Source organism: Alosa pseudoharengus, unplaced genomic scaffold, assembly GCF_046254945.1.
Source record: "Alosa pseudoharengus isolate Yale_2024_CS ecotype anadromous, Long Island Sound unplaced genomic scaffold, YU_APseudo_1.1 YU_APseudo_1.1_scf_18, whole genome shotgun sequence".
In the NCBI taxonomy this organism is placed as follows: domain Eukaryota; kingdom Metazoa; phylum Chordata; class Actinopteri; order Clupeiformes; family Clupeidae; genus Alosa; species Alosa pseudoharengus.
The window spans coordinates 3,552,269-3,580,022 of record NW_027468650.1 but is presented as its reverse complement, the minus strand read 5'-3'; the positions used below and the strand labels follow the sequence as shown (position 1 = coordinate 3,580,022).

General features: G+C 41.2%; 2 protein-coding genes across 2 annotated transcripts in view; one reads left to right on the top strand and one right to left on the bottom strand.

Annotated features, from left to right (window-relative positions):
* The window catches only part of chodl (chondrolectin), an 8,296-nt gene extending 4,478 nt beyond the window's left edge, over positions 1–3,818 (bottom strand). The window contains exon 1 of the mRNA XM_076291213.1: positions 3,744–3,818. Within this exon, the coding sequence (XP_076147328.1) occupies positions 3,744–3,816 (73 nt within the window). The 5' untranslated portion in view covers positions 3,817–3,818. The remainder of the gene's footprint in view (positions 1–3,743) is intronic.
* An 8,488-nt stretch (positions 3,819–12,306) lies between these two features.
* Positions 12,307–27,420, top strand: LOC143130848 (uncharacterized). Its single transcript, XM_076290081.1, has 6 exons — positions 12,307–12,570; positions 18,094–18,227; positions 19,929–20,079; positions 21,918–21,960; positions 22,364–22,556; positions 22,769–27,420. The coding sequence occupies exons 1-6, from the start codon at positions 12,455–12,457 to the stop codon at positions 22,774–22,776; spliced, it is 645 nt and encodes a 214-aa protein (XP_076146196.1). The 5' UTR covers positions 12,307–12,454; the 3' UTR covers positions 22,777–27,420.
* The last annotated feature ends 334 nt before the right edge of the window (positions 27,421–27,754 follow it).

Genomic DNA, 27,754 nt, shown 5'->3' with positions numbered 1-27,754 from the left:
CAACGTTGTTATATATATCACATATCTGGCCTTTAATCAGCTTGTTACACAGTATATATCACATATCTGGCCTGTAATAACGTTGTTATATATATATATCACATATCTGGCCTGCAATCAGCTTGTTATATATATCACATATCTGGCCTGTAATAACGTTGTTATATATATATATATCACATATCTGGCCTGTAATAACGTTGTGATATATATCACATATCTGGCCTGTAATAACGTTGTTATATATATATATATCACATATCTGGCCTGCAATCAGCTTGTTATATATATCACATATCTGGCCTGTAATAACGCTGTTATATATATATCACATATCTGGCTTGCAATAAGGTTGTTATATATATATATCACATATATGGCCTGCAATCAGCTTGTTATATATATCACATATCTGGCCTGCAATAAGGTTGTTATATATATATATATATCACATATCTGGCCTGCAATCAGCTTGTTATATATATCACATATCTGGCCTGTAATAACGTTGTTATATATATATCACATATCTGGCTTGCAATAAGGTTGTTATATATATCACATAACTGGCCTGTAATAACGTTGTTATATATATCACATATCTGGCCTGCAATAAGGTTGTTATATATATATCACATATCTAGCCTGCAATAAGGTTGTTATATATATATTAGGGCTGTCAAAATAACTGATTAATTTCGATTAATTAATTTGAGAAAAAATAACTGATTAAAAAAATTAGTGCAGATTAATCGATTCCGTATGACCTTTGACCCCGAGCCGTTTTAGTCAGTAAAAATTAGACTGTAAAATGAAGGAGAGAGAAGAAAACGTGCTGCCTGGATCATTGATTGGAACATTTACTTTTAAAAAATGGCCTGATGGTGTTGATCAAAAATAAAGTGTTGAAAATAAAGTCCTCTGCAATGTCTGCAGCAAGGAATTTGCATATCACCAGAGTTCATCAACTCTATAGTCGCACATCAATGCAAAGAAATAAGTGTTGACATTGAGGGGAGTGTTAATTAATTTTCATTGTGTCCCCTAGGTTATATCTGTGGCCTGAAATGCCTTGTATGTGAAAAAAAAAACTTATTCCCTAAGCACATTTGAATTTATTTCCTCAGCATATTAGGTCATATCATAGATTATTATGGCAATTATTTGAACAGTGAAAATAATAATAAAAGAGTTTTTGAACTTCAATGTCACTAATGCTGCTTATTCCATGATTCATTTGAATTTAAATATTTAAAATACCTTCACAGCAAAAATTATATATGCGATTAATTTAGATTAATTAATCACAGAGTATGTAATTAATTAGATTAATTTTTTTAATCGATTGATAGCCCTAATATATATATCTGGCGTGCAATAAGGTTGTTATGTTATATATATCAAAATAAGGTCATTATGTTATACATATCAGAATAGGCTGTTATATTATATACATACATCAGAATAAGGTTTTAATATTATATACATACATCAAAATTAGGTTTCTATATTATTATTAGAATATGGTTGTTATATTGTGTACACATTAGAATAAAGTTGTTATAATATAGACATATTATATACATTATATATTTGAATTTGAGTTATGGCACATTGCCATATCACAGTTCAAATTTCTCACTAAAATGTTATGGTGAAAATGCGCACGTCACACGTCATACCTTGTTCATACTACATAGCCATATTTATTCTGCTCTTATAAGGTAACTGCTAATACACTGCACATATTTAATTTATATCACTGTAAACCACCTTCTGTAAACCAATTGTATAGGCCTACTACTGTCTACACTGCACTGCACTATATTTCTTGTCCTGTCTATGCACCACCTGTCTATACTTTGTATATCACATTGCACTTTTCTGCTTTTTTGCACTTTTTTGCATTTCATTGTCTTTGTACTTGTACTCTGCACAATGACAATAAAGTGGAATCTTTTGTAATAGCAGTCCATTCTATTATTGAATATTTTACTCTACAATAAGCAGACAAGTCAGGCAACAAAGTTTGAAGTTGGGATTCAGATGCAGAGAGCCAGAAGCAGCATATTTTCAGTCCAGTCATGCACGGAAGCCAGAGTATTTCATTCATTAGTCCTGCCTCTTGGTCCAAGAACTCCGCTAATTAACAAATGTAGATGGATGATGCGCTGCTCTGGGGCGCACGCTGCCCGTCTCAACCTCTTCATGCCTTGTCTGAGCAATGATGATCTTTTCTCCCCAATTTGTCTAACCCATGAGAGTCACAGGGCAACAAGTTATCGTTCTCCCATCCAGAATTTAACCATCCAATAGCCTGTAGAACAATTCAGACTAAATCATCCGGTTTTGCCGAGAGTTTTAATATAGTGCATTGAAAGTCCTTCTTGATATATCCTTTCAGTGGAACATCTCTGACAGGCTGCTTGGGTGCAGACAATATCATCCTAATCATAACTGATCCATTACCATCCAATCGAATACCATTTCAATAACTGTAACATTTTTGGACTTGTTCTCACAATACTGAGTGAATGTGGACTGACAGACAACACAAAGGAAGCAAATACAAAACAGAAGCTCAATAAAGCTCCAAGCAATGTTATTCAAGCCTTTGTGAGGCAGTCAAGGATCCAAAATATCGAAGCAGAGACTTTTGGATATACATCCCTTATACAGACAAGCAAAAAAGAGGTTCTAAAAGAGGATACATGGGAAGGGCAGACGGATAAGGTACAGCGCTGATGAGCTCATAGCATTCTTCATCTGATGGTCATAGCTTTATATGATCATGTAGCCGAGCCGAGAATTTAACCACCTCACTGCTCATCCACTGGTAATGGCGGAGGGCAATTCAGGCCCTCTTATAAAAAGCCAGGGTTACAGCAGCACATTGAGAATAATAACCGTGATTAATACACACTCTGTTAAAACTCTAATAATAACATTAGCTCACTGCCCAGGAGGTACTTTAAATAATTGCCTGATCCAGATTTGCACTCTCATCACTTTGGGTCCGGTAATGGGCCGGGTCCTGCAGGAGGACTGGACTCAGCAGTTTACGCACCAACTTCCCACTTTTTCTTCTCTTTGCTTCCTTCCCCTGTTTCCGATTCCTCCCTCTTTGCTGATGCGCAATCCCACAATTCCATTTGACCATTTCCTAAACTTTTGACCCCATCATTCAACGCCACTGTCCTATGTCAAAGCCTTCCAGACATCTCTTTAATACCGGTGATCTCAGCTTTGGTTGTCACTATTTGCACTGCCTTGCAATGTACTATTGCTTACTTTTGCGCAAAACTGTTCAAAGATTTCTGTCATGTCAAACAATCAACTGTGAACTCACTCTCTCTCTCACACACACACACTCATACACACACACAAACTATCTCACTCACACACACACACACACACACACTTTCACTCACTCTCTCTCACACACACACACACACACACACAATGGGTAAATTTTAGAATTTAGATATAATTCTAATCCAGAAGTGCATTACAATTTTTGAATACTTCACCATACAACTTAATTAAAACCTTTTGCATGTTATATTTCAATTAATATTTTAGCTTTCTCATTGACAAAATCTGACAAAAACATTTCCCCTTTTAGACACTCGTATTGCGTTTTAGCCATACCAAATAAGTTATGCATTAGGTATGTCTAACTGCAGTCTCACCATGAGGCTAAACTTTTCCTCGAGTTTAAAATGTAATTAATTTCGACTCACCGCTTACAACTCTCGCGCCATGGGCATGTAGGACAAGGACGCTCAACCCGGACAAAATTCGAATAGCAATCATGTCCACGCGCATCCTCCAGAGTTTCATAAAAGACACTCAAAACGCCGTGAGCCGCCAACTGAGCACACGTAGACAAACGGTCTCAGGCTCAGAATGCCTTTGTCTCCCGTTCACTAGTGGCCACTCTGGCTGTCAGTTTCGGGGATAGACATGGTGTCCCTGAATAAAGCTCGCCTGTCAGTTTGAGGGGCGCTCTAGGTTAAGGCGAAGCTGAGTCACTCCTCCCTCTCTCCGCGCGCTGTCGGATGTGTGATGTGTTCCCAACGTTGCGAGCACGCTCAACCACTCGACTCTAACGTTTATTGATCTCCCCCCTCGTGCCTGCCAAGGCTCGCCTGCAGCTGATCGACCAGGGCCACAGCTGTAACCCCGCGTCTCCACCACCTATTTCATTAAACCTCAAAACACGACTGAGCATGTGAGCTTGGCAATTATGCATATCAAAACTGTGAAATTACATATTTGAGTTCATGGCATAGGCTAGATCGTGTATCGTCCTCACAAACCAAAAGTCGCTGTACCCTTAAATGTCACACTTTTAAAGTGGTTGGCTAGTCTTCTTCAATGAGGATATATTAACCTGCCATTACCAGGAACCGTTGAATGAGAGGAATTCCCTGAACTGATATACTTCATGCGATTAGATCATTGCTTGGGCAGAGACTGCATCATTCCTAGATTTATGTGGGTTTTGATGGGTTTGCTTGCATGTGGGGGTTTTCAATTATTTTCTCTCTTATCCTTGCATATGGAAAATCAAATATGATTCATTTAAATATGGTTCTACGATAGAAAATCTATCGATGCTTCGCCATCCTTACATTATGTCTCACAAATTCCTTTTGTCTTCAAAGAAACTGCTGGCATGGGCAGCACTGTGCCTTCACTGTTTCAGAGGGATTGTTTGTGTTTGTATACAAAATAGAAAATACATGTTAAATGTTAAATATAGACTAGATATCTGTAAATATTAAAATCAGATTATGTAGGTTACAGTATAGGTAGACCAATTTGTGTAGCTCTAGAACTCACACCAATGGATTGTCTTAAAGGAGCCACACCACTTTTATGACACTATGGCATACGAAAGCTGTTTTGTTGACCTTTAGTCTTGTTACTGTGCGTGGAGGACAGGCCAGTTATGAGCTCTGTCCAACATTGGTGGTAGGATTAGAAAAAAAAATCAGCACATTTTAATCATATCTCAATAATACCGATAACCGTGATCATTTTGGTCATGGTATCTCTAGTGGCTGGCAGAAAAGTTGAGTGGCTGTTAGATTTTGGAATCCACCAGCCACAGTGGCAGGTGGACAAAATATTTATATTTTCATGCCTGCAGTGGATACAAACTGAAAACGCAGTGATTCATCTTTTGATCCTTAAACTGGCGTGCCTGGCGCTTACTGACCGTAGCCCATTTGAAAGTATTACATCTATTCTCTGCTTTGTATTTTATTATAGCCTATCTATCTCTTCTGGTTTTATTAGATGTAGATGTATATCAGTCAATCAATCAATCAATCAATCAATCAACCAATCAGCAGTCAGCTCCACCTCAAATGATCATTTTCACTCAGAGTAACTTCCCTAATGTTTTATGAAGTCACCGATCCCTCTGGCTCCCAATTCCACCTTCCATTTTGTCCCACATAATACTAGCAGCAGTTCTTCATCCCCTGCGGCCACTGTGCTGTGCTCGTCTGCCCTGTGGGGGAGACCACAATGCCCCCTCATCAGCCCACAACGAGCCCAGCATGGGTCTGAAAGTGGCCTGGCCAGTCTACTGAGGCCTGTGGGCATTGTTCCTGCCCGCTTCCTTCACTCTGACGGCCAATTACGCCGTCATGGTCAGACACCTGCTCCGCGTGCGGATTGATCTGGCCGTGGAGCCATGGCGATCCAGGGCTGTTAACTGTGCTGTAATATGCATCCACACAGAAATGCTATTACTTCATTTGCTATTCGCTATTGATCAGTTATTTCTCTGAAGTTGATGCCATTCAGTTTTGCCTTGTGTGCTCGATAACGACACTAATAGATTCTCTGACACATTATCAATAAAAACGGAAGCTGCATTATTACAGGAACCCTCATCTGGATGGTTATTAAAGAGATCTGGCAGGAAACGCTGGCAGCGAGGAAGGGGCGGGGGCCTAAAAGAAATGTCGGGTAATCACAAAAACCGGGAGCCTGAGTGCGTTGTGATGCCGTGAGGCGAGGGTGGGGGGTGGGGGTTAGGGAGGGAGGAAGCCAGCTTGCAGAAAGTGAGCCATAACTGGGCCAGGTGACTTCTGACTCTGCTGAGGCTGCAAGCATCCCGCACCACAGACCCGGCCAGAGCATCACCATCAATAACGTCCACGGCTGCATACCAGCCACCTCCCTCATGCCGTTTCCGTGGCAGCGGCCCCGCTGCACCATCAGGCTGTCTCTATGGTGTTTCCTGTCTATTGTTACCAATATCTCTTTGTCCACATAAAACAATCAGCGGTGTATTTAATCTACCCTGGCCGGCCTGGATCATGATTTACTTACATGAGGCCAGGCAGACATCTAATATTATTGTGCGCTCACCGGTGGGAAGTCTAGCCTTTTTAAGTGATTATGGTTAAATGCATTGTTGTGTCTACGAGACACTTTTATTGGCCAACCCTCGGTGCTGAGGCCAGAGACTTGTCTGGCGTGGAGCGTTTGCCTGTGAAAGAGTATTTGTCAGATACATTTGTTAGAGTGCCCTGGCTTGCACCTGAGGGGGTCCTGACCTGGAGGACACAGTAATAAGTCAGGACCCATTTCACCATTCTTTCATGTGTCTCCTAAAAATTCACTGAAGTATATCTTTTGGAAAAATAACAAGTGGTGCTTCTGCAGTGAAAAGAAAATCTAGGTCATACCAAACAATATCCTTAAACTAAAACAATTGTAATAGTCTGGTCTTACCTGCAGAATGTAGGAAATGGAAACTATTTTACTGCACACTAAATCCTCACTCCTTTCAATCTCCCTGCTTGTACCTTTTCTATGAAATAATTTTGTCTAAAGCTAAAAGTGTATTTTTTAATGACACTGGTAGGCTATGGGCTGCTTCACTAATAAGTTCTGTCCAAACATAACTACATCAGTAGAGAACAGGTTCCTTATTCTCTCCATCTAGTTCATCTATCAACATATTAATCACTGCAATGTTGGCTCCCATGCCAAGCTCAGAACAATGCTGAACTATGAGGGCAACCATATTTGGATGGATGCCACCAGTGTTGGCTAGGCTACATGAAGATAATTGTGAACATTTCTGGATGCTTCTACACAAAACAAGTAGGCTACAACATAGCGATGACATTGACGACATGTTTGTAGTAAACTGGACCACTACAGCTAGCAGTTTTACAGAACCAGATCTTACTATGCGCATCAAAGGACATGAACCAGATCTTACTATGCGCATCAAAGGACATGCTATTACATTCCAATCAATAAATCCCTGCTTAAATCATTCTCTCACAGATTGGCTGAAACATATCACATTTTTCAAATATACACAGGAGAGATGTTAAAATCCTAGTGTTATAGATAGGGGATCTCCAACGGCAGCCAGTCAACCACCAAGCCTATGTACCATCAAAAATAAAATCACCAACAAAGCAACCTTTGTGGGCAAAAACAGCTTTTGAGAGCATATCACTAAGGGTTATCAAGCAGGCACCTACTTCATCTGTGTTTCATAGAATTTAGGCCCACCCCACCACCATATACACCTCAGAGAGAACTACAATGTGGAGTAGTGCAAACCCACAGTGCCAAAATGTTGCAAAGATCTGAGGCCCTCGTGAGGGTTAAAGGCCTTTAACATCACTAATATCACCAAACCCACAGCACCACTGAGACGTCAATCCTGTTCAACCAACTTCATGGTTCCACCCCTGGTTCATACATCTCTCAATATTGACCCATGGGTTATTCCTCAGATGAACTGCCCCTTCTTCCTGTCTGCCCTCGCCCACATACCCCCCCAGGATGGCTGAGCGGCAGGTCCCAGAAGAGACATAAGGTAACGCTGGGGAGACGATGAAGAATGGCGGCTGGAGGGGTGAGTGTGAAAGACACGCCTGCCATCGCCGCTGACCCCGGCAGAGACAAACGAGGGGCCCCTGAAGTCCGCTAGGGGAAGTGAGTCCTCACTCTTCGCTGATTGGATTAACGGGCCGCTCCGAGGCAATGGTAGATGAGGCGCAGCATTAAAAGGAAGTACCAGACATCCATTAAAGTAGCCAATGCATCCGCCACGTTCAGATGCCTCTTCTGCAAGGCTCAATGTCCGACCCAAGTGGTCATTGACCCGTATCATTGTATCCCATAATTCACTTGTAGGCCTTAGTTATCATAGTTTCCAATTTCATTCCATGTGGATTAGCGCCTTATAATGCACATTTCACACCCCAAACATGGAGGAATGCTAGCTCTGGGCCACTTCAGGAGTAAACTAATACCTCTCTCCACAGAGAAGGAAGCTCATCGGTGTGGGCCCACAGATGTCAATTAAACTGATTGAGAGATAGAGTTAGGTCGTGTAAGTATGGCTCTTGTGTATCGTCATATTGTAAGCCATTAGTACTAACTGCAACGGTTTGATTAACCCGGCGCCATTGCAAGTCTTTTCTGGAGGCTACCGAGGAGGAGGATGAACCATGAACCTCTGGAGAAAAAAAGAGTGAAAAAGGGGCAAGCCAGTAAAACCAGAAGAAAGTCTCCGGCTAATGAATGGGCCTTCTTTATGACCCCTCGGAGACCCACTGCACTGCGCAGCTCCACTCCTCTTCATCACTTAGAGAGCTCACCATACCGCTAACGCTAGCTCCTCTCCCTGTAGCCTCGCACCGCCAGGGGTGACATCAGCCGGTGACTGGTGCTCAGGGCTAATTCAATCAGTAATTAGGCTATAGTGTGGGCTATGGGGTAAACGCAGACACTCCAGCTCAGAGACTTGTGAAACCAGCCACGCGTTTATGTCAGCTAAACACTCACAGTTGAGAAAGAGATGTCACACAGTTGATTAAACACAGACAAACAAACAAACAAACACACACCCACATCTACCCCCCCCCCCCCCCCACACACACACACACAAAAGAAAAATATTTTCACAAACACGCACATATTGGGGTGTCTTCAGTTACTATTCCTAAATATGCATTTGCTAATTGAAGGCCTTTGAAAAACACTCTCACCAACTCCTACACACTGAGGAGAGCAAAATATAGACCTACTCCCATTCGTCTGCAGCAAGCAAATAAATAAAGCATGTTTTCGTGGTGTTGCCTTTTCTCTTCCTCTTTTCTCCTACATATATATAGAAACTACTATGGCACGCCACTTCTGTTGGAGTGGGTACTGTGCGAGCTAGGCACAGGGGTGTATTTTCCCCCAAATTGCTCCATTTCCACAAATGGACTCTTATTGATTCTAAGAATGCATCTCTTCAAAACAGATAATCTGTTACTGCCATTTACCTCTGCCAGTCACCACTTAAGCATAATTACCCTATAGTCAATACTGTAGCCTGCCCTTGCCTGCAGTTAACCTTTCAGTCACCAGCCAGGGGCTTCAAATGCAGGGCTCCTAGCCAGAGCAGGAGAAAGCAGAGCAATTGGGTCGGGGAGGCAAAATTAGATAATTTCTTCATTAATTCAGTTAGTTGGTTGTTTAATGGATAAAAGAAACTGCAGGATTTACCTCAAGTTCAGAAATGATGTTAGAGCACTAGAAAATGACCCTGAAGTAGCCCCCCCCCCCCCCCCACTGTGTTTATATTTTATATCTCTGACTGCAAAAAACATTAATACAAATGATGGCTGAATTGGAAATTTTTAGAGATGTATAACTGTTCCAGTATATGTGTATGGCATCTGATTATTGTGCCATTTATTGCATTCTGCAGAATTCACAACTTTTCAGGGATTTCAATACAATAATAAAACCCAATTATGTTTAGAGGCTCTAGAGCAGGACTCTATGGGATCCAGAGTCCGATGACACTACATGGTTTGTGGTGTAACGATTCAACATTTGGCTCCTTGCATTTCTTCTACTTCAGATAGACTTAAGCTTAAAAATGAACATCCAAACAAAATTAAATATAAATGTGAATAAAATAATAGTATGATTCATATTGTCAATAAAATAATAGTATGATTCATATTGTCAATAAAATAATAGTATGATTCATACTGTCAACAAAACATGATGCCTCGTATTGTAGGCTAGTTTTTTATTGGACACTTTTTATTAACTTGTGAGTGATTGAGGATGTATTAAATTAACACCTATCTGAGGGCCCAACCAACAGAGTAAGAGGAGATAGACTAACCAGGCAGATTATCAACTCTTCCTGTGAATAAAACCTTTTTTTTTAACTGAGAATTGGCACCAAACTTATAACTTTTTATCAAACTCAATCTATTATAAGACTAATTATGACTTTTATGCTTAGTAGTCATTTCATCACATATGTATTATGTACATTGAATACTGTATTTATCAGATATTTTCTTTTATGTGACATTCATATGAATCCATCAATCTGAGCCTCCACTAAGTGTTATTGAATAACAGTCTATGAACTATGTCAAAAACACATCCTGTATGACTGTCTTTCCTTGGCTATGGTACTGTATCCTTATAATGGGATTCTTTAAATGTTAAAATAAATGTAATAAGTAAACTCAAATTGAAAATACACCCTCAAATGATGCAGACTGTGAGTAAAATGATTTGTCCAAAATCCATTTTCTTTCTCGCACAGTAAATGTAGATTCTTCTGTGATTGCCTTGCATGATTACATTTTAGGGAACACGTAAAAACTTCATTATGCTAACCACTATAAAATGGGCTCTGAGTGACCTGCCTTAATGTGGCCACACAGTTTTAAAAAAATCAATCCACGGTTATGAATTGGCCTTGTCAGATTCTCTATGGGAGACAATGTATTTTCATAAGATGGGCAGTAATTTATGTAGTAGATGACAGGCAGCTTATGAAATATGTAAAACCTCTTCTCTTGGCAATCCACTGAACATTTGTCACTAGTGCCACCTATAGAGCGATGGCCTAGTCTTTTCACCATAAAAACTCAGCATTTTTGGGACTGGTTAATCCCTAGAAAATAGATACTAATCCGTGCTTTTGGGGAGTATTATTCAGTGTAATACAATACAATAATGTCTTGTAAAACATTGCTCAACATCAAAGACATGGAAAACAAAAACATCTAAAAGAATTAAGCAGTCTGTTACAGAGTAATATAGTGATACTTCTGCAGCACTTGAACATTCTGAAGAAATGTTCCTTTAAGTCAGTTAAATTCCGTCAATATGAGTGTACCCATAGACTGTATATATACAGTCCTTGAGTGTACCAAAGTGTGTGTGTGTGTGTGTGTGTGTGTGTGAGTGAGTGAGTGAGTGAGTGAGTGTGTGTGTGCGTGCGTGCGTGTGGTGTGTGTGAGAGTGAGTGAGTGAGTGTGTGTGTGTGTGTGTGTGTGTGTGTGTGTGTGTGTGCACTGTGTTGAAGTGCTGCAGCAGTCGTCCAAGTCTTGCTGCCTCTCCCACTGTGAGTTAATAAGGGTAATTAATGACTACCAGCTATTTGACAAAAAGAGCAGTCCTCATCATTAATCTCTTCACAATTAGCCAAGATGCCAGAACAAACAATCACTTTTCATTACACATCCAAAAAAAAAAAATCCTGATTAAAATTGATTTTCTGACTTGAGTCGATATTCAGCTGTGGGATTGAGAGGTTAAAGAGTCTCCTGTCCCTGTCATAAAAGACCAACTGTTCTCCAAAATTGAGAAAGCAGCCCTGATCTAGGCCCGTGTAAATATCGCATATTGCGAACTGCTTAATTATAATGTAACGTTTTACAGTATTCAATGCGGTGGCTATTCACGTCAGATTGGACTACTAAACATCTACCTGTAATTAACTTTGGCCTAGGCTTACTGCAGTTTCCTTTAGGCTGTAGCTCCCCGGTGTGGAATAGCCTATCGGAATAGCAATTTTAGTGCAACATCGCCCCCAATCGTCATTCTTTGAACATGCACTAGACTATCGCTCTGCACTAGACTAATGACTAACTTGCCTAATGTTTGAATAGTCCACGCCCATCAGTCATGTAACCTAATGGATTATTGGAGACAGTGAGACACATAGTAAAGTAGCTTTTCAAGGTATGGAAAATGTGACAAAGACAGAATAGGCCAAAAATGCAAAAGCTTCCAGAATTGGAATGATAAACTCTTTCCCTTGTTGACTTCAACATCTTCGCTACTCTACAGCTCCTTGTAGCATTATCAGATATGGTTTATGAATCTGTTATCCCTGTGAGGATATCATTCGGTCTAAAGTGCACACATGTTTACATAACCGTACAGATGCGCATTCAGTCAACTTTCAACTGGGGGAATGAACGCAGCATAGGTCAGGCGTAAAGAATGTAATAGTCTGAACTAAAGTTTGCCTACTGTAGTCATATCTTACGGACTAGAACAGCCCATGACGCTGCGAAAACACGCCCGAGGGCTTGAGCGGGAGGTGACCGAACAAGCCTGGTAAGGTGCAGCTAAGCTTAACGTTAGGATGTCAACGGGTGAATTTATTAGAGAGATCAGTGTGTCGGAGACAGAGAAAGCGAACTTCCCAGCTGCTTTCCTTCCGCAGAAGGATTTTCGTAGGAAAGCCTTTCAGAGAAAAAGGTAAGGGAGAATAAGCTATGGTCATGGCAAACGATCACATGCATATCATCTATTTCCATACGACTATCGAATCACTCTCAATCGTGACACAGGAAGGCCAGGCCTAATATCGTTGAGATAACCCACGTTACCTAAACTTTATTAGTTCAATGAGTTGCTAAACTAACATATGCATAGTCTACAATTGTTGTTACGCACAAACGTAAGGCATGAAACCTAGAACTTACGTTATGCCACTCCGGACACGTTTGGGGCAAAAAGGATAGCCCAGTGATCAACACACTTCTAAAACATACGGACTACTGTCGATAAATGCGTCATTTGGGACTTTAAAACATTCATGTCAAGTTTCTCACGGTTTATCCTCAAACTGACAACACCCACTTTATATAACAGCAACTTGACAGCTGCGCCAAGCAACACGCCAAGTGTTGGCTGTTTAAAAATGAAGTTCAGCAAAGTAGTTCGTGCACATCCAACCAGTTTTTGAGGCCAGGTGCCAGGACAAACATACTTTTTGGCGTAAATTAAAGAATAAATGCCCACACACTGGAGCAGCCTACAGTAGCCTATAGCTCCCAGACTTCAATGTGTATCTTTTTTTAACCTGTCAATATTGTTTCATATCCAGTTGCATTTGTGCTGATAATATCAACTCATGAAGAGAATAATCCTTTTCGCTATCATTATTTTCTCACAGTCCAGTTCATGCTTTTGGCTCCTTGCCATTCCAACCGTCAATTTGGCCTACATTTAATGTAAAGGTCTCTGAGAGTCCGTTTTTATCAAGAAGATAGCCCTGAACATATTCTGTACAAGACTCTGTTTTATCAAGAAGATAGCCCTTAGGAGATAACAGATTCTTATAGAGCATCACAGTCCCGCCCACAGGAGTTTCCGGAAGTAAGAATTCAATGCAATTTCTCCATTGACAATTCGGGTATAAGCCATAAAAACTTAACTGCACATGGTAGACTCAAAACCAGCTACGGCTGTACTAAGCGATTGTGTATGCTCATATAGACGCCAAAAGTTCACGGGGCACTAACCTTGTTTTGAGATAAATGTCTTTTATTCGCGATGTCTTGGATAAGTACTTCATTACCCACAATCCTGAACAATCCCACAATCCCACAGTGATGCCTCTGATTGGTGGAAAGGCCGTTAAGGTCATAGTTTGAAACTTTATCAGCGAAAATTATTGACAAAGATGGCGGAGTCTTTTACTGCCTATGGCGAAATTCTTAATGTGAATAAAAACTTTCTAGACGAACATTGGTACTTGTATCAACAAGGATTGTGGTTTATATATCACACGAACTTAGTCAGGGCCAATACACCATCAAATAGAACACTGGAAATGCTAGTTTGAACACTTAACTTTTCAGTTAGCCGACAGGCTAATCATTAGCCTTTCAGACATTAGAATGTCATTATAATGCTGCTAACATTAGCCTACATGCTAGCCTTGAAATCTAGACGCACCCTAGCGGCGGCAAATTAATTTGCTCAGCCTGTACGTCTAGTATCAAACCATAGGGATTTCTATTGGCTGACGCCGTGGACGTCATCCAATCACAGCGCTCTATTTTGTTAGAGAGTCTTAAGGCGGGCATAACAGGATAACGACAGTCCTGCGACGGTGAACAACAAGGAAGGTGGCTATGGCGAACGAAGAGCGGTTGTTTGAATTGGCGTTGGCGTCAACTTTGGAGGAGTTGGACTTGTGCTTTTCTTTGAAAGTTGAGCAACACAATGCACTTAAGTCATTCCTTTCGAAGAAGGATGTATTTGCCGTTTTGCCGACCGAATACGGATATGGTCGTAGCGCTGGCCTATTGCATGCCTAGGCAGTTTGAAAGACAATTCTCTGCCCGCCCCTTGGATTAAGCGAGGTGAATGGTTCGATTCCAGACTATACATTTCAATGATATAGGATGGCCCGCCAGGCTACCTACATGCTGCAACACAGGTATGAAATATATTATGTTTTAGTGACCTTGTTGTTTCTATGAATATGAATTGTTGTTTATATGAAACATCAACTTAGTCGAGGCATAAAAAGCCCTGTATATCCCATAGACAGTAAAAGAAATGGACGAACAGACTCCGTCGTTCTCAATGGGAGGGCACTGAGTCATTTTTCAGTTGGTCCCCCCAGTACTGCGCAGACTCGCACTTAACTTTGTGACGTTAGCCATCGAACTGAATCTTGTAACTCATATGATAGATACACAGAAATTCTTCTCACACTTCCTTCGTCTTCAAAGTCATCAAAGTTAAACATTTATTTATGTATTATTATTAATATCATCCTCACAAGTGATATCAAGTCGTGTTAATGTTGAAACTACCACACATGATCATCTTCAAAAACAGTTATGGTAAAACAAAACAAAAAAGTTATAGCTTCTAGCCTTGAAGCTAATCTTCTTTCCACTTTTCTGACCTACGGTCAATCCATCGAAAACCTCTGAAATGATTATCGTTAGACTACCTAACGGTAAAACTACTGTTTTTCATTAGGTTTACTTGCCTCTATGCTTTACATTAACATACAATGCTATTGTAGGCTACATAGCTCACGAGTTTCCGTGCTGGCTGGACTACGCTTCTTATCCAAACAATACGGTTATCTCCCTTCAGTGCGTTAGCTTCCCTTCAACCGGACATGCTAAACATTCATCTTACGGGAACCTAACGTTACGTACGAGTCTTGTTTTGCCTTTTATTGTTTATGTAGATAACACAGAAGCTAAAATATCGGCACATGATATATATTATATGAAGTTATGGGAGTTCAAAAAAATCCTAAATGAATGGGCGTTCTATGGGGTTAGCAGAGAGTTGATAACCACTGCTACATCGATGCTTCTACTTCCGGGAATTCGCCTGCCCCCTTGGTATATCCCCATTAAGTACTTAAACCTTTGAACTAGCTAGCTAGCTGATAGCACAGGCTGGATGCTACCACCGGCTAGACACTGCAGTAAAATGGTTAGCAAACCGTCCATGCCCCCGTGAATATTTCACCGTTTCAAGGACGAAATCAAAGAGTGTCCAAAGGGGTGAAAACCACTTTAAATCGGGTCACATTATTGACTGTTGTGTGTCGAGGGTCAGCTTGTGGGTTTTGTAAGGGCCAGCATGAGGGACAAGACCTATCAAACCTACGAAGTTGTGTGGTGAGTTTTGCAGGGAGGTTATGCTAGTTAACATTAGCTAGGCTACTGTAGCCTTCATACTGCACGAGCCATATCATCAATCATTAACCTAGAAATACTTCTTCGTACATTTAATGAACATTTTGTGTAATAATTCACAGCAAGTTAATAAACTGAATATGGTGGTCCAAGAGCAGACCATGCACCGGTCCATGCATCAGGATGGCAGTCAGATATGAAGCACTGCACAATGTTGCTAACGTTAACGTTAACCGGTTTCACACACACAATATAAAATACACGATGGTAAATATAACATTCAATACCAAAACACTTATTTACACGATTACTCCTGAAATAACTGCTATTAACTATATAAAAATCATTGTTTGGAGGAAAGGGTTCGCGTGCTGTCGCCGGTTGGAAACATGGTTGGAAATGGTTTCGCGCTGGTTTGTGCTGCTTATATATTTTTCAGTGAGGCGCGGTGGTTTATGGGATGAGTAGTTCCTTCGCTCGGAAATAAAAATATGTACACAGTCTTGTACCTTTGACTTTTTTTGGACTTTCTCTTCGTTTTTCACTCGAAATGATATGTTGTATGCTTATGAGTTACGCCGTAGCTGATTAGCCTAAGACATACTCTAAAACTCTTTAGATACTGATTTTTCCAAAACGTCAATGGGAGAAATGAATGGGAAATTTACTTCCGGAAACTAAGCTCTCTCGGAGGAGGGGCGGGACTGTGATGCTCTATTGTTTACACCTTGTGATGCGATGGAATGTTTATCAGTTGTCATACGCATAATACTGGTGACGTCATTCCGTGAAGCTTGAACTTCTGGGAGTTTGTTACATTCGTGAAGATGCTAGGAGTATGAGTTACGTATGTGTTTATCTGAGTTATTAATAAAAGACCTCAACGTGAGATTTAGCCTGGCATTTTCATGACACACCTTATTCGAACTAATCTTAACATGCCCCGCCATGATAAGAGTGTATTTAGTTATCGCTAATGAGTTGTTCCCTTCCCAGTGGGTAAATCTTGTGCATGCACCCTTCCTCTGGCTCGTAGGCCAGTAACACAATAATATTATTTTAATTGGCCAAGCATTTTTTTCTCTGAAGATAAAGGTTTAAACATGTTTAAAAGAAAAAAAATATTTGAACCATTTTGCAGTGGCAGTAGGCCCTAGGCCTTCTGCAGTAACTAGAATTGGAGTATGAGGTTTATTTTGTCTGTCAGTTTTTACTTCACACTGTAATGCACTGAGACATTTGAATATGTAAATCAGGGGTCGGCAAATAGTGGCCCGCGGGCCAATTTTGGCCCGCCATCTATTCTATCTGGCCCGCGAGATGACGTTAATTTGCTGTTGAATGAATTTTTTTTTTAACCCCATGTTTTTAAAAAGAAAAAAAGGCCTACAGCAATCCCATCAATTTCAAAACATTTATTGAGGTATAGATGATAGTCCTACTAAAGTGACAAAACAGGTGGAACATCCTTGCAGTTATCCATGACGCACAGGTCGGAACGGTATTGGCACGCGAGTGCGCGTAATCTTGTGCAAAAAAACAACAACAGTGTCCTGTCTCCCTCTTCCAGTGGGCAAGGTCAAAAATAGCCTATGTTTCGTTAAATTAATAGGCTTGGCATTAAGAAATGCAGGCAGGCTCAACACATACCTCTGCTTCCATTCTTCTTTGTAGGTCCTGCATTCTGAATCAATTTTTCTTTTCAAGGCTTTTGACAACGACATTTTGCATCGATAACTAGCATATAGCAATGTTCAGCTAATCATTTACACGTCATCCAAAAGAATAATATTTGTAGCCTACACATTAGTTACGGCAAGTTGCTAGGCAAGTCGCCTGTTTCATGAGAGACGACAGGAGATGCAGCAGGCGGCATAAAAACAGCGCACATAAGCAAATAAACGTTTTTAATGGAATTAAATTAAATGCATTTTAAAAGTTAGATGATGTTTATTTTAATATAATATAATAATTAATAATTTAAATAGTAGGCCTATAACCCCCCCCCCCCCCATTACAAAAGCTATGGCCCGCGATGCCATTGTCTGAAAAAAAATTGGCCCGGGTCCAAACGTAATTGCCGACCCCTGATGTAAATGGAACTACCTTACGATGTTACCTTACCTGCCACAGGCTTGCCATTATTGGGAAAGAACTCGAGAGGCCAAGACACATAGGATCAAGCTCTCCAATGGCTTGCCCAATATTATTGCGCCAGTCATAGGACAGCAGGGCCTACGATACTGCAGTGGTCTCATTACAGTAGTCAGAAATACTAACCTTGAAAATGATTGGCTCACGCGTTCTGTATGTTCTCTAGAAGACTGTGGGACATAAGGGATGTGGAACGGAGGCTTAAAGGCGGACACCAGCGTGATCTGAACCATAAAAATAAGCCTGGAAGCAAATCCCTTGCAGAGCTGTCACGCAGCACCGAAAGGCCCACAGATACAGGTAAGGCCAAGTGCACATAGAGCGTATTAGTCGTTAGGAAGCATCCCTACAGATCTGAAATATGTTGCATGTGTATTAGTCATTAGGAAGCATCCCTACAGATCTGAAATATGTTGCATAACTGTAGTCGTTAGGAATTCATCCCTACAGTACAGATCTGAAATATGTTGCATAACTGTAGTCGTTAGGAAGCATACCTACAGATCTGATATATGTTGCATGTGTATTAGTCGTCAGGCGCGCCTGCAGGTGTACGTCCGTACGCACTGTGCGTACCATCAGGCTCTACAACGAGAGAAAATGTCCCTGTGTGTGTGTGTATTCACACCAAATTGGCCCACCATACCTTCCCAACTATGCACAGTATCCCATTAGCTGCCATCAGGCTATTTACAATTTTCTATTACGTATCTTAGTGAACACTTTACTTCACTTTCAAAATTAACGCGCACACATTTTGTTTGAGCAGGAGACACAATACGCATGCAGGCACGTAGGCTACTTGTTTTGTTTTACTCGGCTATCTATCTATATGTGGTTATTAGTACACAATGTTGAGCTAATTCACTAATTCAATACTCATGATGGATCACAAGTTTAAACAACAGAAAGTATGGAGGCAGCAAAGCTAGAGGAGTTATTCCAGATGGGCAAGAACAAGGTAGGCAATTTGGTGTGCTTGTCAGAACGTTAGACTGCATTACAGGCAGACGTCAAGAACAAAACAAGGTAACTTTAGCCTGTATAGGGCTGTATCAAGTTGTCCAAATGAATAGGTCATAGTAGACGTTGTTGTTGTATTATTGCATGTGGATGTTGTTATGCTATGTAGGCTAATTTTTTGCTGACCAATGCACGGCTAAACTGGGAAACGGACAAATATCTGCCCTACAAAGCCAAAGTGCAGTATCTACGAAAATTCCAAACTGAGAAAAACAGCATTGTTGTTTGTCTTTCACACTGTATTTTAGCTATACTGTACAATGAAAATCCCTATATCTTCAGGAAATGTTTCAATAGATTAATGAGATTTTGATAGATTGATCAGAGGATATGGCATTTTATATTGGTGTAAAAAAGTGAATTTCTCAAAAAATGCAGTTACTGCACTTTGGCTTTGTAGGTTAATTGTCCACGCGTATTTTAATTTTTTTTTTTGCGGGGGGGGTCGATGGGTCGGGTGTGCGTACCATAGCATTAATTCCTGCAGGCGCCCCTGTTAGTCGTTAGGAAGCATACCTACAGATCTGAAATATGTTGCATGTGTATTAGTCGTTAGGAAGCATACCTACAGATCTGAAATATGTTGCATAATTGGTCACATGGAAATGCTAGTGTAAACACATTAGTCACTGCAAATTATTTTTTTATGGGTACAAGTGTAATTTGCATATCATGTGTAACTATCTATTTAGCTTATTTTATGTATTTTAGTCTTTTTTAGCTTATCTGTGGGCATCTCAGGTTTGTTCCAAACAATGTCTCGTTGTATCTGTGTACAATGACAATAAAGTATCTATCTATCTATCTACAGTATCCATCTATACCATATATGAGCTCTGATTGACAATAACACATGCACAGCATATTACTGATTCCACTGTGGGGATAACAGTGATGCAATACAGGAAGTCCATCAGAGTTACTTCCAGCAGAAGGAAGTAAAACAGTAAATAATAAGGTTAATCATTTTTCCAACAGAACTGCTAAGTGGAACTGTAATAATCAAGGAGGACAACCCAACTTTTCGCCCGGATAAAACTCAACCTTCTCAACCAACGTGTGGCTCTATCCTTGAATTAGGCCACACCTTAATAGAACAAGACCAGGCAGCGCTAGGTGGAACGTTGAGGTGAGCTCTCTTTGTCTATACATAAATGTACATCTGCCAAGGATCATTTGTTTTTAAGTCCTATCACAGGAACATGTTTTATGAAAAGGTCAAATTGTTTGAAACTGAAGTCGTTCCATAGATGGCACATACAGTGGGTATGGCTTTGTTTTGTCAATCAGAACTAAACATAAATGTTATAGATATTATAGTGTAGTTATACTTATCTTGTTTATTGCTCCCAGAGTGATGATCAGTCAGTGTGAGATATATTATAAAAAGAAATTCTTGGAGTCATTAGCGGAAAGGAACTGAAACATGCAGAAATCGCATTCCACACTTGCTGAGGTTGTAAATTCAATCTGAGATTTTTTAACCCAATTAACAGGAAGCATCGATCAGTTGTACTATTTTAACTGAACTAATGGCATGTAGTCCACCTGATCAGGTAGTCTAACAATAACACTGTGGATCATTGCAGTGGAGTGGATGTATTCATGTCATTTGTTGTCAGAGACATAATCTCATCTGATACATTTAGTACATTTCAGCTATTACACATTAGAAGGTAATAATGGTGATTGCAAACCGGCGCGGGGGCTGAGGGCATTATATACCTTGCTTATGCATCCAAGAAGCTTTTAGAATGAGGACCTTTCAGTCATTCAAAATGGTTGGTTGGCTGGATGGTTAGATATACACAGATGCGATCTGGGAAACGCCTTCACATGGTGCAATTTTACCAACTTATGATTATGATATACCATCCTAACAACATCGAAGATCTTGGGAGGATGGTATCCAGGATTTTGTTAGGGGACTGTCCAGAATGTTGCTAGGATGGTATCAGTATCTTAAGTTGGTGAAATTTTACCAAAATGGGTTGAAACAGAGCAAAAATCAAGGATTTTTGAGTGCACCATGTGAAGGGTTTTCCTAGATCGCATCACATACTGTATGTATTTGAGAACTGTTTATGTAAATGCTAAATGTTTTTGTCCATGTTAGGGGCATTCTTCTAAATGCCCCTTCAACAGATATGAACCTTTTCAGAGAGGATATCAGACCACAGACAAATTAGTTTAGGCACAGATTGAGCATTCACAGACTGCCTTAATTGAAACATGCCATATATAGAAATCACCTGTTCATGAGCAGTCATGGAAGTGTGTACTTGCATCTGAAGCACTAGCTTTTTGGATACAGTCAATATTTTTTGTATAAATGTGTATTAAATGTTGTCATGTGTAGTAACTTTACACACAAAACTGACTGAATGGTCACACATCACTGACTTAAAAATTGTGACCTAGAATGCAGCTGTCTATCATTTTCTGGTACAGTGTCCGCGGGAGGCTGGAATGCAGATGGTCTTGTTTGTCTGGATTCAGTTAAAGTCCCATACATTGCTTCAAAAGTACAGGTGTTTCGAAGCAAAACAGCTTACATAAGTCATCCCTTTCCCACGCAGGCATAATTTTTGTTGATATTGGTAAAGGCCAAAGAGTAACATCTAATTTCAGTTCCTCCATTAAACTCTGGTTCTTGCACAGTATGTAGAACTAGATGTGTATTACTTGCTGGACTACACTATGCAACCTTTATTCATACATTTATTCATTTAGCAGACACTTTTTATCCAAAGTGACGTACATATTTCATGCAAGGCCCATTGTCACCAGAGCAACTTGGGGTTAAGTGCCTGGCTCAAGGGCACAACAGTGGAAGGCGGGAATTGAACCCACAACTTTTCTGGCTACTGCGGCTAGCCTAACCACTTAGCTTAACCACAGCCCATAAGTATATGTTGATTATGTGGATTGATTATCGTACTGACTTTTTGTTTACTTTTTAACCAGAGAGGAGACTCAACAGCAACAAGATACATTTAGTAACACAGAGGTAAGTTGTCATTTTACACTGTGGTTTTAAACATCAGTTATCGTTAACATTTTTAACCGCTTTTCATTGGTTATGGCAACATGATTTATGTGTCAAATGCACAGATAAGACCCTTATTTTGTTGACACAGAGTAAATGCTGATCTGATCAGTATGGCACATTCCATCTGTGTGAACTTAGTTAGTGGGCAGGTCTGGTAAGGCAGGGCTGTGATTGCATTTACAAAGTGGTGTGGCTGGGTGTGGGAAGCCCACTAAAATAGTCATCAGTCTACGTCTGCTTGCCTGCCTGCCTGGCTGCTCACTGCTGTGAATTACCGCTGCCTTTTTATAACTGCTTTCCAAGGTTACACCTTGAGTCACTTCTCAAACATGACATCATTTTATTTACTCTGTCCTGACAGGTAAATAAAGAAGAGACTCCTCAAAAAAGTTTTGGCAGTGAACTTGCACTGTTCACAGCTAAGGAGGAAGTGACAACATTGCATTTGGAGAATGAGAGGGCGACGTCATGTCAATCACAGAATGCCTTTGGATCCCATACCTCTCCTCTGGATTTAAGAGAAGACAAACACACTGTCATTTTAAAGATACAAGGTGAAACAGGAGACCGTTATGCACAATATACGAAGAAAGTGATACAAATTAGGGTCACAGAGTTTACCGTTCCGGGCAATGTGAAAAAAACAGGACAACTTAATCCACACAAACTGAAAAGTGATTCCAGTGCAAAGTCCAACTGTGACTGTCAACCAATTTTATGCAAGTTCTTGGACCAGACTGAGGACATCATCTTTCCCCTTTCACAGAGTTCTGATTCTGCTGTGACCCATTCGCAGCACGGCCAGGCTCCAGACATGCTGACGTCTTCTGTAGTGACCGGACTTGCCCCTAACTGGAGCGCCCGGTCCAGGAAACAGAAACAGGGTGCTGCAGATGTAAGCCTAAACGCTACAGAACAGGAAATGCAGAGGAGAAGACAGGAAGTCCATGTGCCTTCATCTCTCTTTGGCAGGGAGGTTGTGTTTCCAGAGGTGAGCAATAAAGAGAATGCCCTGTCCATGACCAGCAGTACTTCTACTGATTCACCGAGCAATCTGTTCAACTTGAGGAACAACAGGCCTGTAAAGCGCCGCATCTCAAGGGCCTTTTCAGCAGGGATGGGTGGAGGAAAGGCCGATGCTAAAACAGAGGTTGTCCACCCACTAACTTCACCAGCGGCTACAGTGTTGAGACCTGTGTCTCCCCATTCTCTGGACCTCCACTGGTCAAGGAGTGTTAGTCAACCAAGCCAGTTTTCCAGCATGAACTCCCCTCCTACCACTACTGGCAGTCTACTTCTTTCCTTCAGGAAGATGAACTTGAGTTCCAAAAGTACAGGTACACCCTCAGAAACACACCCCATAACTTCAAACAGCTCTCTTAACTGCCAAAATAAAAATGTGTCAAGGATGTCCGAACCGATGTCTTATGTGACATTACAGAGGAACAGGGCAAAGTCACACCTCAGTCCCCCTCAGCCCCTCTCTAGTCCGATAAACAAACCAAAGGGGACATCTGAGTCCTTTCCCTTGTCAACCTCCTCTGAGAGTTTGAGGCCACGTCAGTTTCTTTATCCTAACAATAATATTGAAATACCTAGCTCATCTAACACAACTTCCAATTCAGACCGAGAGCAGACAACTACCTCGCCACAATACAACAAACTGGATGGTTTGAAAAACACTCCACTTAGTCCCACCCCTGGATCCATGCTTAGACGGCAACACACGTTACAAGGAGATAGTCTGCTACAAAGTACACCCTCACACACTTCTAATTTGAGGCGTACAAATACTTTAAGTAATGTGTCAAACCTTCTAAACAACAACAGAGTAGGAACCCTATTGACTAACGACAGTGAGGGAAGAACAGCACCAACATACTCCTCGAGTATTTACAGTGGAATTCCTGGGGTATATGACAGCCTTGCATCAAGAAACCTGAACGCACTAACTAGCTCTACAGATGCAAGTTCACGAAATGTAACCAATTTCGACAGATATACCAGATCAAATAATAATGGAATACAACAAGCCCAGACGGTTGACATACCTACTATGTCCAGACGGTCAAAGACGGCATCCGTATCTGAAAGTCCCCAAATCGACACCCCAGTATCCCCGAGGGAAAAATATTCTTTATATCTGTCAACCAACCTTACTTCACCTTTGCCATTAAGAAATTCAACAAATACAGCTCCACTGGTGCAACAGAGCTTGCTAAACACCCCAAGGTCCCTGTCTATCAGAGAGACAAACATCACAGACACCCCACACTATATATCCGCTGCTGATAAAAATTGCTCCCCAGTTGAGAGGGCTGCCATATCCCCTTTGTGGCAAAAGAATGTGGAAAATCTGGCCCCAGCTGGGAAGCAGTCCCAGTTGTCCCAGAATCCATCTAAGTCACCAGATCCTCTGTCTCCAGCCAGATCCAAACGTAATATCTGTGCTCCAACCACATTCTCATCTCTCAGGCCTAACAGCCCTGCTTCACCAACCTCCCCAACGCCACCTTCCTCGTTGTCACAAAGAAGAGAGACTCCTCCCTCGCCACCATCACAAGAGACCATACAGCTGAAGCAGTCTGAATCAAGCCCTGCACATGCTCCAACCACTTTCTCATCCCTCAAATTTAGCAGCCCAGCTTTGGACACCTCACCTACACCCCCTTCTTCATTGCCCCAGTTGCAAAGAAGAGAGTCTCCTATGTCTCCACCATTACAAGAGAAAATCCTACCGCTGAAGCAGTTTGAATCAAGCCCAGTCCACACTCCAACCACATTCTCATCCTTCAGGCTTAGCAGCCCAGCTTTAGACACCTCACCTACACCCCCTTCTTCACTGCTTCAGTCGCAAAGAAGAGAGACTCTTGTCTCTTCACCACCACAAGACAAGAACATACAGCTGAGGAAGGGCTCTGAATCCAGCTTAGCACATACCTCCTGTCCCGTCTCAAAATTTAGTTTTGATCTTAGTACACATGAGAGGCAGAGGTCCATCTCAAAGACAGATTCCACTGGGACCTCTGTACCTGGTTCTTCTTCTGAAAAGAATGACAGGTCCCCTATGAGTCTCTCGCCTTATATCAGCCTCCTCTCTGCAAGGCAGACACCTGGTAGTGTCTCCTCTCCATCGAATCCCAAAAGCCTGAGGTCTGCCTCGTTTGATAGCACAGTAAACCCCTCAGAAACTGTGTCCACCTTACGCTCACCATACTTGTTGGTGAAATTATCTGAGGAACAGCTGAACACTGTTGGCAAGCAGCCATCGCAAGTACCAGAACCACTCAGAAAATCTATGTCGGTAGACACTCTGGGACTTGTTCAACAATGCACCAACCAGCCTGTTTCAACTACTTCAAAGTACATTTCAGATGCCAAAGACACTAAGAGCACATCTCCTAGAATAACTTTAAGCCCCTCGGAATCAACAGCTTCTGTTTCTATTTTTGAAACACAGACTCATAAACAACATGACAAGATGCCGGTTTTCAGAAGTGACAATGTTAGCAAAGCATTTCTTACACAAACTGAGAAAAAGGGTTATCAACTTAACCAATCAGATAGCAGCGGTCAGAAAGTGGATAAACACAAGAGCAAGGATGTATCAGATTCACAAAGCCAAAAGTGGAGTTTGTTTTCTTCAAAGAACCAGAAAGACAGCAGCTCTTGCCGGAAGGAAGACAAACCACTGACACAGTCTTTAGAGAAAACCAAGAAAAATTCTTTTGGCAACAGAATGGACCAAATGTTAGATCGATTGATGTCATTTACTGTCAAATATCGAGATGGGGATGCAAGTTTGAAAACAGAGGACACATCTTTGCATCAGAGCGCTTCCAATAGTGGGCCGAGTATACCAGGGAGCCAAGGGAGATTAGAGTCATGTGATCAGGCAACAGATAGAGACGGTCACTTCTACTCTGCCTCTGCGACCAGTCCTGGTCTGTTCATACATGACCAGATAGCAACCAAACCACCAAAGCCACCAAAAAGTAAGGAATCTGAGATGTCATTTCTCAAAGTACCTCAACCAAAAGGTCACGTTAAAACAAAACAAGAGCAAAAACTAAACAACAGGCATGTCAACCAGTATTCCACCCTTCCGGCCAACTGGAGAACTTCCAAAATGTCCTCCAACTCCAGCAGTCCCATGGACTTTTATTCAGAGGATGTAAAAACTGACAGGAATTTCTCTAGCACAAGTAAACCGAGGAGAAAAACGACATCTTTGTGTGAACCACAGCATGACCTTAGCATTAGCAGTGCTTCAGATGAAGAGGGACTGTTGCGTAGCAAAGAGCTATACTCTTGCTCAGACATTAAGTATGGTTTGAACCACAAACGGTCCATCTCTGTTAGTAGTGTACAGTCCAGTCGACCCTCAGGTACTGGGCGTATCTCAAGGTCAAGCTCAAGGGCCAGCAGCATCAGTGACCTCACATCTGCTGCTGACCTCATGACCCTGGATGACCTTATGACTCAGGAGGCCACATTGAACCCAGCACATAGTGGCACACCTATAGCCCTTCAGATACCGAAAAACGAATCACCTAACCGAGTCTGGAGCCCAGCTAGCCTGGAGAGAACTTCATTTTCGTGGGAAAGTGAGCATGACCCAACTCCTCCGCCATCTCCCCCGTTTTCACCCACTACCAGGCGTCTGTCCCGAGCTCCAAGCTCCTCCTCTCAGGGCAGTCGTTCTTCTCATGAGAGCGTGTCGCCCAGAGGGCTCCTACCATCCAAGAACTACACCTGCAATTTGTCAGTGTTTGAAGAGTCAGATTCTGACTCCACTACGACTGACGATGAGTATTATCTGAACGATGACAATGGGGAAGAGACAGAGCTCTAGAGTTCTAGGTTTGATCTTGGAATTATTTCCCTGAATGTATTGTACCCATTCTATTTCCACTGAATGTTTGATGGGCTATTTATTTGACAAGCTATTTTATAGGGTTAAATTGATTTTGTATGTTGAGATAAAAGTAATAAAATATATGAACTGTAGTGGCAATATTTCCATTCTTGGACCCGTTTTCAAACTAACCCCCTAAAACCATATAGCCACATGTCTCAAAACTTGTATGGATTAGTCTACAATTTCCCATGGGGCATCAAGTTGTATTTATTTTTTTTTTACTTTTGTTTATATTAATACAATTTTAATGAAATGTCAACTGTTTCCTCTCTTGACTGTAATAACCATAATGCAACCTGCTAATACAACCTAGTCTGCATATCTCTAACGTGCTCCTCAGTGCTCAGTTGCATGTGTGTTGCTGGTATCTAAGGCAACTCTCAAATTGTATTTACAGAGGTGGGTGGGTCATGGCAGGAAAATGATCCTAAAGGGCACCTCCCATAACATGTATATGATGATGTCATTATGTGTCATAAAAGCAATCTGTTCCCACACTAGTTTTTCCCCTTTGTAGGCCTACATTATAAACAAAACCTGATGTCATAAACTGTTGTAGCCCATATTAGAGCAATATAGCCTACTTTCACTATTTGGGATAAATTGTAGACATAGGCTAGCCTTCCCAAACTCTCAAATAGCTCTTCTTGTTTCAAACTGGTTTGATTGGGTGTGGTCTAATGATGTACTCTTTAAACTATTTATTCACAATAACGATTTCAGTGATAGGCCTAATGTGGAAGGCACACGTCATTGTAGTCCTCATCTCAATGTTCCCAGAGGACAAAGGCAATGGAAAGAGCTTTTCATACAGGCTTGGTTTGGGTCTGT